General features: G+C 38.4%; 1 protein-coding gene across 2 annotated transcripts in view; it reads right to left on the bottom strand.

Annotated features, from left to right (window-relative positions):
* Positions 1-337: 337 nt before the first annotated feature.
* The window catches only part of TBC1D22B (TBC1 domain family member 22B), an 86,073-nt gene continuing 68,021 nt past the window's right edge, over positions 338-18,389 (bottom strand). For both annotated transcript variants that reach the window (XM_063453013.1, XM_063453016.1), the window contains exons 11-13: positions 12,942-13,069; positions 10,824-10,919; positions 338-1,117 (exon numbers count right to left, since the gene is read on the bottom strand). In XM_063453013.1, the coding sequence (XP_063309083.1) occupies positions 989-1,117; positions 10,824-10,919; positions 12,942-13,069 (353 nt within the window). In that variant the 3' untranslated portion in view covers positions 338-988. The remainder of the gene's footprint in view (positions 1,118-10,823; positions 10,920-12,941; positions 13,070-18,389) is intronic.

The raw sequence follows: 18,389 nt of genomic DNA, 5'->3' as shown, positions 1-18,389 counted from the left end.
AAATAAGTAAGTATAGTATATCCACTATACTAGGAACTAACCAGGAAATGTCAAATGTTTAGAAGATTTGTATATATTTTTAACCCATATGGCTAAACTTGTCTTAAAAATTGAAATTCACTGGTCAATCTCTGATTAAATGAATAACCCTGACAGTATTATATTTGGCAAAAATGTTAGAGAGTCAGAGTCCATTGTATACAACACTTGTCAGGTTGCTTATTACAGACTGACAAACTTATCCTATCTAGATCTCTGCCACATCTAGAATCCAAATTACTATAACTTATGGCAACTGTAGTAAACATAAAAAAAATCTGTCTGGTATACACAAGTGTTATTTAAATGAATGTACCTTTTTTCTTTTTATTTGATTGTGCCTGATAAAATTTCACGCAAAAAAAAAAAAAAAGCACTGAAATGTCATACATATAAACACTTTCAATACTTCAAATATTTTCTATACAAGTCTAGTTTATATTGGAGTAATTTAATGGCAAACTTACGTTTTCAGTTTAGACTGAGCAAGTTAGCCCTTCAAAGCAAGTTAGACTGAGTAAAACAATTTTCACAGGTTTTCAAGCTGGATTTTTTCCCCCCAAAAACTGAATAATCTTTTTAAGTGGTTATTTTACAAATATATACATATTTGATCAGTAATTGGCAGAACATGAATGCTCACATTGCAAGGTGAGGGATAAACAGTCACATTTAACGAGCAGAAAATTCCAATAATGTACATCATAATTTTTATACACAAAGGACCAAATATATACACACAATTTCTGTAGGGAAGTTCATTTCACCAGGCAAGTATTAATTTGGAAGTGTAGGTAAAATAATATTGCAAAGGATTAAAATAGTATAGACTTTCTTCAAATGCAAAGATATTTTGATGATACTGGCATAAAACACATGGAGTGTGTCCAAATGTAAGTGATGAGGAGAGGAGCAATAACTGGCGTATAAGCAGCACAGTGAGTGGCATCTACCGTCGGTAATGATTTGGAGCGTCCGCAAACATATATTTCAGTCTATATGCTTCTGCCAAAAGTAGACCAATTTCTTCATTGCCCCAGTGGATTGTAGGCAAGTTCTGAAGTAACATGAGCAGGCCCTGGAATATAAACCAGTGAAAGTGTTTTTAAAAAATAAAAACATTTAAAAAAATTAAAAAAAAGGCTAACCAGAACTGGCAGACATTCTTAAAGTGAGTCAGTTGACAACAATAATGAAATTAGTACAACCATTGGCAGTTTATTACATTTTCAGTTTTAGAAATCGGTTTAATTATTGCAGGTTTGCGTTGATAAATAAATTACATATTAAATTGCTTAATTTAAATTCTGGATTTTAGCATTTTTATTTATAGTGCATCACAGCGTGAAATGCAGGCTGTATGACACAATTATTACATTTAGTTATAATGTACCAATATTTTCTGCAGCTCTTTACAAAAGGTAGGTAAGAGAAGTCAATACGGTACCATCAAGCATGTCAAACTCAAAGGCTAAGACGGGCCAAATAAACCAGGTTTATGTTTATCTGGGCCGCAAAAACGTTTGTTTTCATAGAAATTTGGTTTATTTCGAAAAGCACAGTATAAAAAAGTTGCCTGACACTGGATGTCCTCACGCTTGTAGGGCTTCAAGGAAAAACAAAAGAGCAAATTTATTTTAAGGAGACGTGCATGTGCATATAACCAACGTTTCAGTCCAACTACCTTGGCATATTAAGAAATGTTTGGTAATGAGACTGAAATGGTGAATGTATGCTGTTGCACAGCTGTAAATAACAAATTACGTTATCTTGCATATTTTGAAGTTCTATGAGTGTGTTCTTCACTTTGGCTGAGATCATCAAACTTGATGATCTCAGCCAACCCAATGCTTGCCAATTGGAAAGCATTGGGAGGCTATTATGCATGTGTGTCAAAATGCTGCGTGGCCAATCAGCATCTCCACGGGGAGCGTACAGCTCCTCCATGCGAACCCAGTCTAATGCACTGCCCCCCACCCCCATTCTAATACACTGCCCCCTACCCCCATTCTAATACACTGCCCCCTCCCTCCACCCATTACACTGCCCCTCCTCCCTCCACTCTAATTGAATAGACTGCCCCCATTCCACTTTAATACACTGCCCTCCCTACACCTAATCTGACACACTGCCCCCCTCCCATCCTCAAATAAATACACTGCCCCCATGACTTCCCCACATTAATACAGTGCCCCTTCCCTCCCATTAAATATACTACCCCCCTTCCCCAATGTAATACACTGGCCCCCTCCCTCCCTCAAATTAATACACTGGCCCCCCTCCCTCCCTCAAATTAATACACTGGCCCCCCCTCCCTCCCTCAAATTAATACACTGGCCCCCTCCCTCCCTCAAATTAATACACTGGCCCCCCTCCCCCAAACCCCTCTTCTCCTACCTTACAATTTGTTGTCCGTCCTTCAGTTCCAGCTCCATCCCTGCTGAAGCAGGCCAGACACTCCTCCTGAGGAAGAGGGAAGGGGGAGTGGCTGCTCTAGTCTGCTCTGCTGACACACAGCCACTCTGCCCTCTTGTGGCCGGGAGAGCAAGAATCAGGAAATACTTTTCCTATCTTGCTGGTCGCAGCAACAGCTGAAAGCGACCGCAGGGCAAGCAGGCCACATGTTTGACATGCTTGCTGTACATAATTAGACAAACTGGTAGAAAATAAAAGGAAATCTCTGCACATGACCGTAAAACTTCGTATTACCAACAATAATCAAAAGTGAGATGGCCTGAGGGGCTGGGCCTGACCGCCATGCTGACCGGTCACATGCTACTGAGGCTCCTGCTGAATCAAACTTAAAACGCCAGAAATGATGAACTCACTGAAGATAATCGTGGGGAGAAGTCCACTACTGTGCACAGGAGTTGGGGGCGCTACCGCGGACTCCGAGATCGGGAGTCTTGGGGCCCCTGCGGTAAGAAACTTCGGAGCCTGCAGCGGGGAAGACGACCGCTGCCCTGCTCGCAAGCCTGGCTGCCATACCAAGTCCTGTCACACGTCTCGCTGGCCCCAGTCCCCCAACCATGTCTGGAGGTGTTATCCAGGTCCCCACTGGAGGGAGCCAAAGCTTAGCAATATACCCCCCCCCTCCCACGGGGCACACATGGTGCCTAAGCACATGTACTCTGCCTGCAACATGGGAGTTTCAAGGCCCACGCCGTGCACTACCATACTCACAGGCGGCATTGAAAGCAGAGGCACATCACCTTCACCCTGGGACTAAGCTATGGAGCTCCTTCAACACTCCCCCGAAGTAATCCTGGACTGCCTAGCCTCCGTACCCTTGGCTTTAGCCTGGTCCCCATGACAGCCTTCCTGGAATGTGAGCCCTAGAGGACCTTTCTCAAACCACAGCCCAGCATCTGGACTGACCAGACTTACCAGGAATTCCGTTGCCGTCCATACATGGAACCAGAGGCACAGGTGATTTGCTCATGCAGAGCCTGGGCCTGGCAGTGTGACACCTACTAGACCCACCCTCACAGCGGGACTCAACTTATTCTGAAATCAGGTCGGAGGCAGGAAAAACGCAAGCTCGGGAGATCTAGCACACCTGATAACTTACTGCCTCCAGCAGCCCAGAGGAGCTGGACCAGGGGAGCAGAGTGAATTTCCCAAAGATAACCCAGTGGAGTTTATTAGCATGCTTTTCAGTTCAACAATTAGTTTTTACGTTCGACTCACTCAAAGCAATACCTTCCCTATGATCTGCATAAAATTTATCTAAGCTATATCTCTTGAAACAGTTCAGATATGTACCATGTTTTAATATAATGATTACCTAACCACTAGCTGACATACCCTGCATATGCATGTTTTATTAATCCTGAAATAGTGCAGGACCATCTCAATGTTTTAATCTTCGTTACACAGCTGCAATAAATCTTAACTCGATTATATCAAACATGTGCAATATGCCTGCCAATGTCTAGTCTGAACATACCCACGTACACTGTCGCAGCGCACTAAGTCCCTCGCAACTATATCATATCTCAGAATAAGTACCAGGTTATCCTGTAATGATTGCTCACCCACTCATGGTTCTATCCTGCACATGCATGTTATATTATGTTGCATTAATTTCATATAGTGCAGTACCACCTCAAGCCATAATCTAACCTGCGTTAAACTACTGCTACACATTTAAGCCTGTTATTATAAAAAAATGTGCAATTATTCATGCCACTGTCTAGTTCCTATGTACGCTGTTGTGGCGTTTTGATGATATTCTGTTCCTACCTGCACAATAAAAATTTTAAATAAAAAAAAAAAAAAAAAAAAGTGAGATGGCCTGAAATTAATCTTCCTATTTTCATGGTTCGGCTATTTAATGTTCCTCAAAGGGCACAAGACTGTTTGAAAAGTGTGAAAAAAACGAAGTTGTGCTGGTTTTAAATACTGTAGCCAACGGTCCTGAGTAATTACAGTTTTGCATTTTCAAATGTTTATGTTTTAATACTATTTTCAGATTCAGTTCAAATTTCAGTTTTGTTTTAATTAGTCTTAGGAACATTTTGCTCGTTACAGTTTAGATTCCATGGACACATTTCCATGTTGTTTTATTTTGGTTTCTGCCCATTAGTAATTATAGTAAAGAATCACGAGAAAAGAAGAGTATATAGTGCTGGACTAGCCAGCTCCACAAACTTTAGGGTAGGTTACACGAGGTATAAGGGGCTTAACCCCAGGTTAAGTCAAAACAGAGAGGAGAGAGAGAAAATGGAGGGACACTCACCAATATAGTGAGTGTAGTCCAGATTATCTCTCAAAAGAATATACCTCTTAGTATAAATGTCACATAAATGGAAAGGGGAAAAAGAGGGGGGAGGGAAGGGGGGTGGGGTTAAACCTTTATTAGCACAACGTAAGGAAGTATAATAAAAATTGGTAAATAGGTTACCAATAAAGAAAGAACATCTCTAGATAATGGGTGAGTAAAATAGAGTTAAAAATCTCAGATGTAGCAGATATGGCCAGGGTAAAGAGTACCTGGCTAGCTTCCAATTGTCTATATGTAGGCAAGCTGGGGGACTGCTTATATATATAGTACAGATAGTTTAAACCAGAACATTGGTATACAGTGAAAAAGCAGTATAGAAATAGGTAGATAGGGATAGAGGGTGCCTAGCAGTGGTTATGGTCAAGAAAAGGAGCGAAAAGACTGTTGTCTCTGATATAGGCAGCTATATTGAAGGGGTATATACAGGGTGAAAGGAGTCTTATAGTGGGGTTATGTGGAGCGCATCCACAGATCCTTAGTTATATGTCAGAATATGGGGATATCCAAAATTATCCAAATATCGTATTATACCCAAATAGGAAGAAAGTGTACATAGATGAGAGGGTATCCCTCAGAAAACATGGAATACTGTGGCTTGCAAAATGCAGGGAAAATCCACTTAACACACCACTATAGCAATACCCTAACGTTGCAAGGGATCCTATTCATTCAATAAACGGTCACATAGATCACTAACCAATATAAAAAGTATTGCACCTATTAGATCCTTTATGGATTACATCAAAAACAATCTAGATTTAGCCAAAGTAAATGCATTAAGTATGTGAGAGGTGGACAAAATAAAGTTAGTATTTACGTTCATATATTGTTTATAGGGTACCAAAAGAAAAGGTCTTGATAGAATTAACTCATAATGTGAAAGGGTAAGGCAAATTAGCTAAGTAAAAATGTCCAGAGACAGTCTAGCTGGGAAAAAAGGAAGAAAGAAACGGAGATATACCCCAGAAAAATGTGTACATAGAATAAACACTTGAACACTTAAACGGACTAATTAGGCGGATTTTCTGTATCTGGTACTTCAATAAAGAAGAAAAGGTTATTTACATGCCATCATCCGATGATGGCAGCAACCATATTTTAAATGAATTGAAATAAAGAAGAAATATTTTTTACCTATCTACAGACCGTGAGTGCAAGCCTTTATTTACTATTTTCTATATATATATATATATATATATATATATATATATATATATATATATAAAAAAAGGTTTTTGCTGGAATTGTTAGCAAAATGCAAAACTGTCCCTTACTTTGTCTTATGATATCCTTTGACTGTGAATTCAGTGAAACTCCAGTGCATCCTATATGATGAATATTTCATAAAGATTATACATTCATGAAATATCCAGAATTTTTATTGTGGTGACATTCTTTTATAGGAAAGCCCAGAGAGGGCATGTATTTTTTTTTTTTTTTACATTTTTCTGACTTGTGTAGGTTGTTTTCTCTACATTAACCAGAAAAAAAATATATATTTTTTTTAATGCATGGTCTTGCTTCCATAGATTAAGCGTTGCCCCTTTTCTGCCACTGGACATCACTGGAAATAATGGTTCTTCTTTTCCTCCTCCAGTGTGCCTTGGCTGTGCTGCCAATTAGCTGGATTGTGATGTACAAAGCATGTCATAAAGAAAAGATCACCAAACGTTATAGTATTCAATGTGTTAATTAATGGGAAATTATTTGAACGGCTATTAAGGGATAATATTCAGGAATTCATTGGGAAGAACGGTGTTATTAGCAATAATCAGCATGGTTTTATGAAACATAGGTCATGTCAAACTAACATAATTGCATTCTACGAAGAAGTAAGTAGAAGTATAGATCAGGGTGTTGCAGTGGATGTGATCAACTTGGATTTTGCCAAGGCATTTGATACGGTTCCTCACAATAGTCTTCAAACTAAAAGAAATTGGTCTAGATGAATATTCTTGTTCTTGGGTAGAACATTGGCTTAATGATTAGAGTACAACGAGTTGTCATTAATGGTAAATTTTCAGGCTGGACAAAAGTGGTAAGTGGTGTCCCTCAGGGTTCTGTTTTTGGACCGCTTCTATTTAACATATTTATAAATGATCTTGAAATAGGCATTGAAAGCAATGTATCAGGTGTTTGCAGATGACACAAAACTTTGTAAAGTAATAAAATGTAAGCAGGATATTGCCTTGCTGCAGAGGGATTTGGATAGATTGGGGGACTGAGCACTAAAATGGCAGATGAAATTTAACGTTGAGAAATGCAAAGTTATGCATGTCGGGGTTAAGAATGCACAAGCAATTTACACCCTAAATGGTAGTGAACTAGGGATAACCACACACGAGAAGGATTTGGGAATGGTTATAGACAACAAATTAGGCAGCAATATACAATGTCAATCTGCCGTTGCTAAGGCCAGTAAGGTGTTGTCATTTATAAATAGGGGCAGAAATTATTGAGATGAAAATATAATTTTGCCTCTTTATAAATCGCTGGTAAGACCACACCTTAAATATGCTGTGCAATTTTGGGCACATGTTCTAAAGAAATATATCATGGCACTAGAAAAAGTGCAGAGACGAGCTACAAAATTGATAAAAGGAATGGAGCATTTTAGTTATGAAGAAAGGTTAAAAAAATGTATCTCTCTTTAGTTTGGAAAAACGGCACCTGAGGGGATATGATAACATTATACAAATATATTCGGGGCCAGTACAAACCATTATCTGGAAATCTATTCATAAACAGGGCTATAAATAGGACACAAGGTCACACATTTAGGCTTGAAGAAAGGAGATTTCATCTAAGGCATAGAAAAGTTTTTTTTACAGTAAGAGCAATAAGGATATGGAATTCTTTGCCTGAAGAGGTGGTTTTGTCAGAGTCTATACATATGTTTAAACTGCAATTGGATAAATACTTGCAAAAACATAACATACAGGGATATCATTTCTAATTAGTGGGGTAATAGCTGCTTGATCCAAGGAGACATCTGACTGCTATTTTGGGGTCAAGGAGGAATTTTTTCCTAGTTTGTTGCAAAATCAGAAGCGCTTCTGCCTTCTTTTGGATCAACAGCAAAAACATATGTGAGGAAGGCTGACCTTGATGGACGCAAGTCTCTTTTCAGCTATGTAACTATGTAATGCAATTTCCACAAAAAGGATGATTCCTCTACCCACTAGGAGTTAAACCTTTGCTTTTTTAAAACTTTGAATTGTTTCCCACGATCATGTTGACACCATACGCACTATAACAATGTCAAACAAATTGAATTGGTTATAGTGCCTGGAATACGCCGACACCGTCTCCCTCCATTCTGTGTTAAACCATTTTCAAGCATTTTAACATCTATCAGGGTCCACAGCATGGAGACATGGCCGAGGCTTAGATTACATCTTCCTTCTAGCCACACCAATTCGTATCAGCAAAGGGAATTGTGATCCCAGAGGGCTAATGTTTCTCTTATTTAGCATTAAAACATCAAAAATAGTGAACGTTAAATGGAAGGACAGTGCCAAGAGTTCCTCGGCACTGTAACCATTTCAATATAATGAATTTGTTACAACGCCTAGTGTCCCTTTATACATTAAATAAAATATATCTAAATTTTTCTAGTATTTGACTAAACTATCCAACGTAATTTATTGTTCCTTACCTTAAGCCTTCATGGGATAGTTCCCATGATGCTGCAGTTTTCTAGGAGGCGCGACATGTCCAGCTTGCAGCGAGAAGTGGGTGGTAACATTGAGAGTGACAAATTATATATTAGACTAAAAGTTCTACACAGACCTGCAGCACGATATGTACACCTATCTGTACTAACTAGGAATAAAAGTGGGTTGTAAAATTAAGAGATGGTTTTGTGTGTATTTGTTATATTACATATACTCAGTAATGGTACTCTGGTTGCTGTTAAGGCCACACAAGGGGGCTGTCCACCTCCTACAAAAGAATCAGTGCCTATACATTTTATAATTTAAAAAAAAAAAAATTATGTTTAAACAGGCATTCAGATCAAGTGCAAACACCCAGGCAGACATCACAGTCACAAAGATGTCGCTCACCTGACTGCTCTCCAGTGAATTTTACTCACACACTGAGCATTTCTGTAGTATTCACCTCAGTGCAAATTTAAAGCTATGAATTTCACTTGCTATTAAATCACATTGCCTTCACTGCTATGCACTAATATTGAGACTCCTCGCATCACAAAGACAATAGCCCCTCTACACATCACTGTCTGAAACTGCATCAGCTTCACTGAGTTATACCTTTCAGTTTCCTGCTAAATAAACTCCAGTGTCACCCTCTCCAATTTTTAGTGTTTTTGTGTCATCAGGGCCTAAAATCTCAATGACTGACCTACTAGCCAGACTTTAACATTACTCGCCAGCACAAATGCAGGCAAATTATTTTTATTTAAAGGGATCCTATAGTGCCAGGAAAACAAAGTATTTTCCTGGCACTATAGGGTTAATAGGTCCTCCCTCCCCCGAGGCTGAAGGGGTTAAAGCCCCTTCAGCCACTTACCTGAATCCAGCGCTGATGTCCTTCGGCGCTGGGTCAGACTTCACCCATGCTCCTCCTCGGCAGGGGAGACCTAATGTTCTCTGGAACTGCAATGTTTAACTTTGTAGCACTAAGTGCAAAAGGGTCACAGTACTTAGACATGTTCAATTAGCTGAAGTGGTCTGGGTGCCTACAGTGTCCCTTTAACCCCTTAAGGACACATGACATGTGTGACATGTCATGCTTCCATTTTATTCCAGAAGATTGGTCCTTAAGGGGTTAAGCAAATATAAAAAGGTGTATTTATTGCTATATAAACTTGAAAACAAGTAAACCTGTGAAAGAGTCTGCTGTTAGATATATGTAGAGTGCTTTTTTTTTTGTTTTGTTTTTTTAAAGGGTTGCTCTATGAATCATAATCACTGCAGCCCGTACCCAATGGTTTGCACTCTTACATGGGTCCCCGCTGGCTAATGACAACATCAGAATTCTACAGAGCTGCAGAAGTCTGATGTTGATCCCACCGGTCATCCATAGGCTGGAAGTGTCTCAGATAATGAATGCAATTATTATTGGTAATTATATAGCGCCAACCAATTCTGCAGCACTTTACAATTTTATAATAGGGGGGGAAATTTACAATACATTAGACAATTACACAGTGACACAGGAACAATAGGTAGATGAGGACCCTGCTCAAACGAGCTTACAGTCTAGGTAGGATCATGCACAGAGATTACATTAGCCAGCCAAGAATACGAGTTACAACAAGGAAGTAAATTTACACCTCCCTAAAAGGGAAACACTGTACATATATACAGACCCAAGGCACCACGAGCACTTTAGATCACTTAAGTGGCTAAGCTGCCTGGAGTATTTTTAAGTTTCTATGTAAATATATGTGTTGCAATGGTTATGTGTCTGTATGGAAATCATTGTATGTATGCGTACATATGCAGCGTGTCTGCAAGTAAATAGTGGGATGTGGGAATATATGTCTGTATTGGGTTATATGTCTTTATAAATTATACATGCGTGTGTGCAGGTTTGTCTATGTAAGTCTTTATGGTTTTTTTTCCCAGTATTCTTGTGTATTGGTGTTACAAGTAACACGCACAGAAAAACAAAAACAATAAAAAAAATAGTTTTTATCTGCCTGGTATTTCACTCCCTTGTTCTTTAGTGCAGGGAGATATTCTGCAGCCTCTCTGTACTGTGACAATGGACATGGAAGAATAATCAGGGAGAGTATGTGAGCCTGTATGAACTATTTGTGAACTGTCAATAGCTAAAATTATCCTGAGGATTTTTTTTTTATATTGTGTTAAATTGTGTAAAAAATACAGAAGTATTTGATCTATGCCTTTAGCATACAGTCAGCGAATATTCTAAAAGTCAAACATAATTTTACCTTTATGACAGACTAATATAATTTGCAGTATTTCCCTTGTGTTAAAAAATGGGAAATTGCAGAAGAATTAATTACCTGGAAATCTTCTTCATCCAGAATTTCCTTCCGCCATTTGATTAAGAAGGCAGCACAAACATATAAGTGAAAGTGAGAAAATCCTTCAGATTCTGCCTGGAAATTGATAAATATGAATAACAAATTAATGGACAGATGAGGAAAGGAGAGCTACAGAAATTAAGTAGCATATTCAAGTTATCTGATTAACATCTCTCACTCTCTTTAATAATGGACAATCTTCAATCCTTCACTGGGACTCATATTCCAATATTCTTCTTTTCTAGGAGCTCAACATTTTGTTGTGTATTAAAGTCATAGAAAGAGGAACATTATAGACAGTACAGAATAGCAAGAATTGGGTCCAAACTATAGAGATTTCCCTCCACAAGGAGCATACAATGTTCTTAAAGGGACACTATAGTCACCAGAACAACTACAGTTTATTGAATTTGTTCTGGTGAGTAGAATCATTACCTTCAGGTTTTTTGCTGTAAACACTGTCTTTTCAGAGAAAATGCAGTGTTTACATTACAGCCTAGTGATAACTTCATTGGCCACTCCTTAGATGACTGCTAGAGATCATTCATGGGTCATGGCTGCATCCAAACATTCAGTGTGTCCTCCCTCTGCATGCAGACACTGAACTTTCCTCATAGAGATTCATTGATTCAATTCATCTATATGAGGAGATGCTGATTGGCCAGGGCTGTGTTTGAATCGTGCTGGCTCTGCCCCGATCTGCCTTTTTGTCAGCCTCAGCGAATCCTATGGGGAAGCACTGTGATTGGATCAGGCTACCACTTCTGATGTCAGCAGACTGCTTGTATTTTTTTTAAGGCAAACAGCATGCAGAGTTACAGCTTCTGGCTTGAATACAGTAAGATGTTGCTATATTTAGGGAGGCATGAGGGGCCCAGGGTGGCTAGATGGCGGTTTTAACACTATAGGGTCAGGAATACATGTTTGTGTTCCTGACCCTATAGGGATCCTTTAATCCAAAAATTGACACGTGCACGCACCTTTATATCTCTAGGCTGTAAGCTTATTCATGCAGTGTACTCATCAGCCTATTGCTTCTATCAATATATGTAATAGGTTATCTCTGTTAATAATATGGAAAGTGACACTCCTCTGCCCAAATACAAAATAAAAAAAAATGTCACTGTTTAGTTGATATACCCATGCATTTGGTTATGCATTGTTTTCATTGGTGGTACATCTCAAAACATATTGCAAAACCTGCAGTTCTCTTGTCTGAAGCATTTGCAATCCCTCCCCTTCAAACTGCACCCATACTTTCTGTGCCTGTCCAATCACAGACTTCTCAATACAGCTCAATGAGAGGCCACACTGTACACACAAAAAATGGGAGGGCATGCAATGGTTGTAGTTCATAACTGCAAACACTTAAGATATACCCCAATTAATACATGCATGCATTTTTCATACATTTACTACACACTTATTTCACTTTTTTTTTGCCCATTTGGGCAGTGGCGTGTCCCTCTAAGTTAATTTCCATGTGTGGAACAGAGTAGCTATGTTCATGGCTGGTTGCAGTGTGCCAATTCAAAGTTTCTGGAAGGAGGTATTAGCCATTTGGCATATAACAAGAGAAGCCATTAAGCCAGATCACATACTGCTCAGAGTTATTTATTTTTATGTTCCATATGTCAAATTATGTAATTGTTTAACAGTATCCAACTTTGAATAAAAGTAAAAAACAAAGTCTGTTTACAACCCATCATTAACCCTTTGATTATATGTGATTGCTTCCATTATATTTTCCAAGAGCAACATATTACTATTATGAGGATCTTCCTAGTATGCTGGAGGTTGGTTAACAGCAGCTAGCAAACTATTTTCTTTCCAGTGTAGCTGTATCCGGTCACATCAAGCTTAGTACAATGTGAACTTTTACTGAACAATAAAAAGTATTCCACACTTAATCTGTAAACAAAATTATGACTAAATAGACACTCTAGTGCTGACTGAATGCAACAATGTAGTGGCATGGGTAAATGTTTTTTGTCCGATAGTAATTAATATACATTTCTATAGAGCTCAAAAAAATGGCTTTACTTTTCAGATATTGGTAGAGCGTCTCCTTTAAGAAAAGGATGTGTAGCTGTCTACCTGGTACGTGTCCCAGAGTCTGATTGTACAACGCAATGGAAGCTCTCTCATAAGAAGGTTGTTCATCCAACGAAATGCAAACTGTAGATACTCCACTTCATACTTCTTAAAATGGCAATGCACTTGATCTGGTGCAGATAAGAAAAATGCAAGGTTAACACCAAATAAAATAAAAAAATGTTTAATAATACAAATATTTGAAATATGTGGAAAAAAAATTATCCACCAACGTTAAAAACATATATAGCTGCATAAGATAAGATTCAAATTACATCATAGCTGTATCATTGCTAGTGGCTTATGACAGCATGGAATATCCTTCAGTTTGGATGCAAGCAAGTAACTTTGGCGATGCATCCACAACATCATTACTTACATCACCAAGTGCTAGGATGGCTGTGAGGGGTACTCACATAGTCCAAACCAACCCCGATGGTACCACCAATAACCCCCTGTGTGGCTTATCACACCGGACTCCAAGTAACCCTAGGTGGGGATTATACCACCAGCGCCATCAACAAGGAGCAGTTGATCTGCTCCTATCTTGTGAGTACCCATTTTATTTCATTATTTTATTCAATAGTTTCTTACACAGTGAACACTATTGGCTGTTTCTCTCTACCCGAGTATCTACCATACCACGTACGGAGGAAACACAGACGAAGGAAATTCACCTCATATCCCATAAGCGGGGATCATACCGCTGTACGCCCTTCATACCAGAGCGGGTTTTAGCTCTTTTAAATGTGATTTTGCATTCCAGATGCTTATATTTTTACCTCTACTAATATCAGACATACTACACTATTTGGCTTCCTATATATTTTCTTGTCTCTTACATATGAGCTGATCCATAAGGAAGAACATAATATGGATAATTGTTCCGGACTGAATACTACCATTCAATACAACTTCAGCAGACGTTCTTAGATAAGACTTTCGTTTTAATCCATTTATCTTATTTGGACTATTTTACCTAGTTTTATCAGGCGCAGGCCTTATTTTTATTTTCTCATTACGGTTACATGCTTACTCAAGAAAATGTCACATTTAAGGGTTATAAACACTCTTGTCTTTCCACCACACACTATACATGGTTACAATGGATACGACAATGCTCTGAATTAATTGTCAACTGATTAACTAGCTGTTGAAAGCAAGTACAGAGACAAAAATAAAAAAAAATAAAAAAAGTTCATTTGGTTTTATTGCAACAAAAAAAAAAAAAGTGAGTCAGAGCAGTTTTTCTTCTTCTTGGGGTTAGGAGTGGCAGAGTAGTTAAGCATTTTTGGTGGGCATTCAGCATAGTAGGGCCTGTGCAGTTGTAGGTTCTGTTAAAGAAGTGAATGTGGCGTCTGTAGCACATGGCAACAGAGCAAGATGTCAGATAGTATGATTTAAGAAGCTGGTGGAGAGCTAGAGCTGATGCAGTTTAAGCAATGACAACATTTGTGGCAAGAATTCAATTTGGAGGTAATGTGACGAAGTAAAGTTTATTGTTGTTGCATTTTACAATGTAAACAAGTGGCGCTGTAGGGAAGGCTGCAATAGAAAACTGGGGTGGTGTAGTAGGAATGGAAGTGGCTGATAGAGAAGAAATGGATGCACTTATATGTTTTCTTCTTCTTGCTATAGTCCTGGTGTTTACAAGAGTTAGCAAGGTGTCAATATATCCTCACTCTCTTTAGTCTGTCCAGACGCAGATGGTGACCTGCATTAAAAGTATTTTCTGTACTGGTTTGGGATCCATGCAGGCCAAATAATACCCAGTAGTAAACTATAAGTTTGGCATCTTCAAAATGGGTAATGGCTGCAATGTTGTCATAAACGTACCTGCTGATGGCAAAGCAAACATGCTTCACAAACAGTAAATAGTTGTCAGATAAACACTGCGTCCAGCTCTTTGAACTTCCTAATAGCAACATTTCTCAAATCATAAAAGTAAAAGGGCTTTTTGTAGTGGGTACCATTTTGAATCCTCCTGAATTCATGGTTGCATAATGTTAAGCATTGGCATGGTTGCTGCAAGGGCAGATTAATTCACAGATGTAATAAAGCCACCTCCTACAAGACCTGCCAGTGTACATCTTGAGTGCCATGATATACGTGTCCCTACATTGCTTAACAATACTGTTGTGACTGCTCATTTTTAGGGTAAGTCCTCCTAAAATGCAGGGAAATCCGGCAAAATGGCGGCCGGACCCAGGAGGACTCCTACTCCGCACTGATTACAGAGGGGGGTGGCTGTGGACATTTGTTTATTGTATTTTCTTTATTTAAAAAGGTGAGTGTATCATATGGGGTTGAGGGACATGGTTCATTGAAAAAGCGTTGTACCCGAAACGTTTATTATTCTGTCCTCCAATACACTTTGTTCGTGTACATAGCAACATTTTGAACAGCCTCTATTTGTTTGATTTGAAGAAGATTTCAAATAGAAAAACTGCTGTAGAGGAAAGAAACCTAATACACAAAGAAAGCTTATGTTCAAAGAAGAGGGGTGCATGAAGACCCTGAAAGGTACATTTAAACCGTAAAGAAGATTAATCAGGCAAACAGGTCTGCAAATGTGAGCCACATTTAGGTGAAAAAGTTTGAATCCCATGGAGACGAATCAGATGTTTGTGAGATAAGAGATCAGAGCCAAGCTGGAAACCAAAAGGCACCTTCAATAGACTGACTTCTGGTCTCCCGAATGTTCACTACATTGCTAAACACCTCTGAATTATTGTTTGGAACTCATCTTAAGGCACTCAGTTGGTCACTTTGTGTGTAATTGCCGATAACAAAACCTGGCTGAGTCGAGTATGGGAAAAATTCTGAAGAAGTGCCATAAAAACCACTATAAGACACTTGCCTCCTTAAAAGACTATGATCTTTTGACCAACATTCAAGTAGGGGAGCATTTGGGAAATAGTGATCACAATATGGTAATTTTAAAAAAATAAACTCAAAAAAGCAAAAGCAGGTGGGGTATACCAAAACGTATAATTTAAAAAAAGCTAATTTCAATAAGATTAGGGCAGCTCTACAACATATCGACTGGCATAAACTCCTTAGTGAAAAAAAAAAACACTGAGGATAAATGGAAACTATTCAAACAAATATTAGAAAGGTACATTTCTCAGTATGTACCATTGGGTTATAAATATAAAAGAAACAAATTGAAACCAATGTGGCTTAGTAGAGAAGTAAAACAAGAGATTAAAAATAAGCAAAGGGCATTTAAAGCATTTCAATTGGACAAAACAGAGGAATCCTATATAAGACATAAGGAAGCCGATAATGCTTGCAAAAAGGCAGTTAAAGTAGCTAAACTAGAAAATGAGAAATCGATAGCCAAAGAATGCAAAACCAACCCCAAAATGTTTTTCAAGTACATCAATTCTAAAAAAACAAAAAAATGAAAGTGTAGGTACACTGGAAACAGAGATTGGTCTGTTAGTTAATGTAGACCAGGAAAAGGCAGAAATTTTAAATAACTATTTGTCTTCAGTATATATTATATATACTTATATATATTATATTATGACAAGTGATATGCAAATGATTGCTGCAAACAACTTGCAGATAATTTGTGTTTGGATAACTCAAGACAAGGTGCTAAAGCTCCGGGGCCTGACGGTATTCACCCACGAGTACTTAAGGAGCTAAGTGGGGAAATAAGTGAATCACTGTATTTAAGTTTTCAAGATTCTTTTGTTTCAGGTATTGTACCAGAGGATTGGAGGAAGGCAGATGTCGTTCCTATATTTAAAAAGGGTTCAAAATCCTTGCCTGGAAATTATAGACCTGTGAGCTTAACTTCTGCGATTGGGAAAATATTTGAAGGGCTATTAAGGGATAATATTCAGGAATTAATTGGGAAGAACTGTGTTATTAGCAATAATCAGCATGGTTTTATTAAACATAGGTCATGTCAAACTAACCTAATCTATGAAGAAGTAAGTAGAAGCATAGATCAGGGTGTTGCAGTGGATGTGATCTACTTGGATTTTGCCAAGGCATTTGATACAGTTCCTTACAATAGGTTAGTCTTCAAACTAAAAGAAATTGGTCTAGATGATTATTCTTGTTCTTGGGTAGAACATTGGCTTAAGGATAGAGTAGAACGAGTTGTAATTAATGGTAAATTTTCAGGCTAGACAAAAATAGTAAGTGGTGTCCCTCAGGGTTCTGTTTTAGGACTGCTTCTTTTTAACATTTATAAACGATCTTCAAATGGGCATTGAAAGCCATGTTTCGGTGTTTGCAGATGACACAACAGGGTCAATATGATTACTTTATACAATATATTCGGGGTCAGTACAGACCATTATCTGGAAACCTATTCATAAACAGGGCTATACATAGGACACAAGGTCACACATTTAGGCTGGAAGAAAGGAGATTTCATCTAAGGCAAAGAAAATGTTTTTGTTTGTTTTTTTTAAAGTAAGAGTGTAAGGATACAGTAAGGATATGGAATTCTCTGCCTGAAGAGGTGATTTTATCAGAGTCCATACAGATGTTTAAACTGAAATTGGATAAATAATTGCAAAAACATTAAATACAGGGATATAATTTCTAATTAGTGGGGTAGTAGCTGCTTGATCCAATGAGACATCTGACTGCTATTTTGGTGTCAAGAAGGATTTTTTTCCCTAGTTTGTTGCAAAATCGGAAGCGCTACAGACTAGTTTTTTTGCCTTCTTTTGGATCAACAGCAAAAACATATGTGAGGGAGGCTGAACTTGATGGACGCAAGTCTCTTTTCAGCTATGTAACTACATAACTATCCCTGTGCCCAAGAATATCCGTCAGACTGCTCATACGCTTAATGGATCTGCATCCTGAATAATTTTTAACCAAATAGGTTCTGTAAAGAAATACAGACAGAAAACAATAAGTTAGAAAAGGATTAGCGAAAAACAACTGAAGGAACAAGACCAATCAATTAAAGATCATCTATGGGAGAAGCTTCCTTGTGATCCATACTTCACTGCCTCAAAAAGAAGTGCTGAAGATAAAGAAAACTTTTCTGATCAGTCTGGCAACTAAGGGTTATCCTGAGACAACAACAAACTAACTTTTTTGGGAAGGCGCCAGAATACTTTTAGGGAGGTTGATGACCAATCGTATGTGTGACAGGGTCAAGACATCATCCAAATAATGTGCCAACAGAACATTCATGGTGGTTTCCAGCACCTTGTTGGGCTCCATATGCAGAAAGCATACATTTAATACATTTTGCCCATTCAAAAGTAGCTTTTCATGCACATCACTGATCAATTTCTTTTGAAATGATTCAACCTTTTTGGCCATCTAGAAAGTGAATAACATTTCTATTGTATATGTCCAGATATAACAGGTCATGCCATTCCCACATGTGCCCTCTTGCTTGCCCGCATTGTTTCAGGTATCGCCCTTCCTGCTCCTAAAGGAGCCATAAACAGTCATGCCTGCAGC

Source organism: Pelobates fuscus, chromosome 1 (genome assembly GCF_036172605.1).
Source record: "Pelobates fuscus isolate aPelFus1 chromosome 1, aPelFus1.pri, whole genome shotgun sequence".
Lineage (NCBI taxonomy): Eukaryota > Metazoa > Chordata > Amphibia > Anura > Pelobatidae > Pelobates > Pelobates fuscus.
The sequence above is the reverse complement of the archived record's forward strand: the minus strand, read 5'-3'. Positions and strand labels throughout refer to the sequence as shown.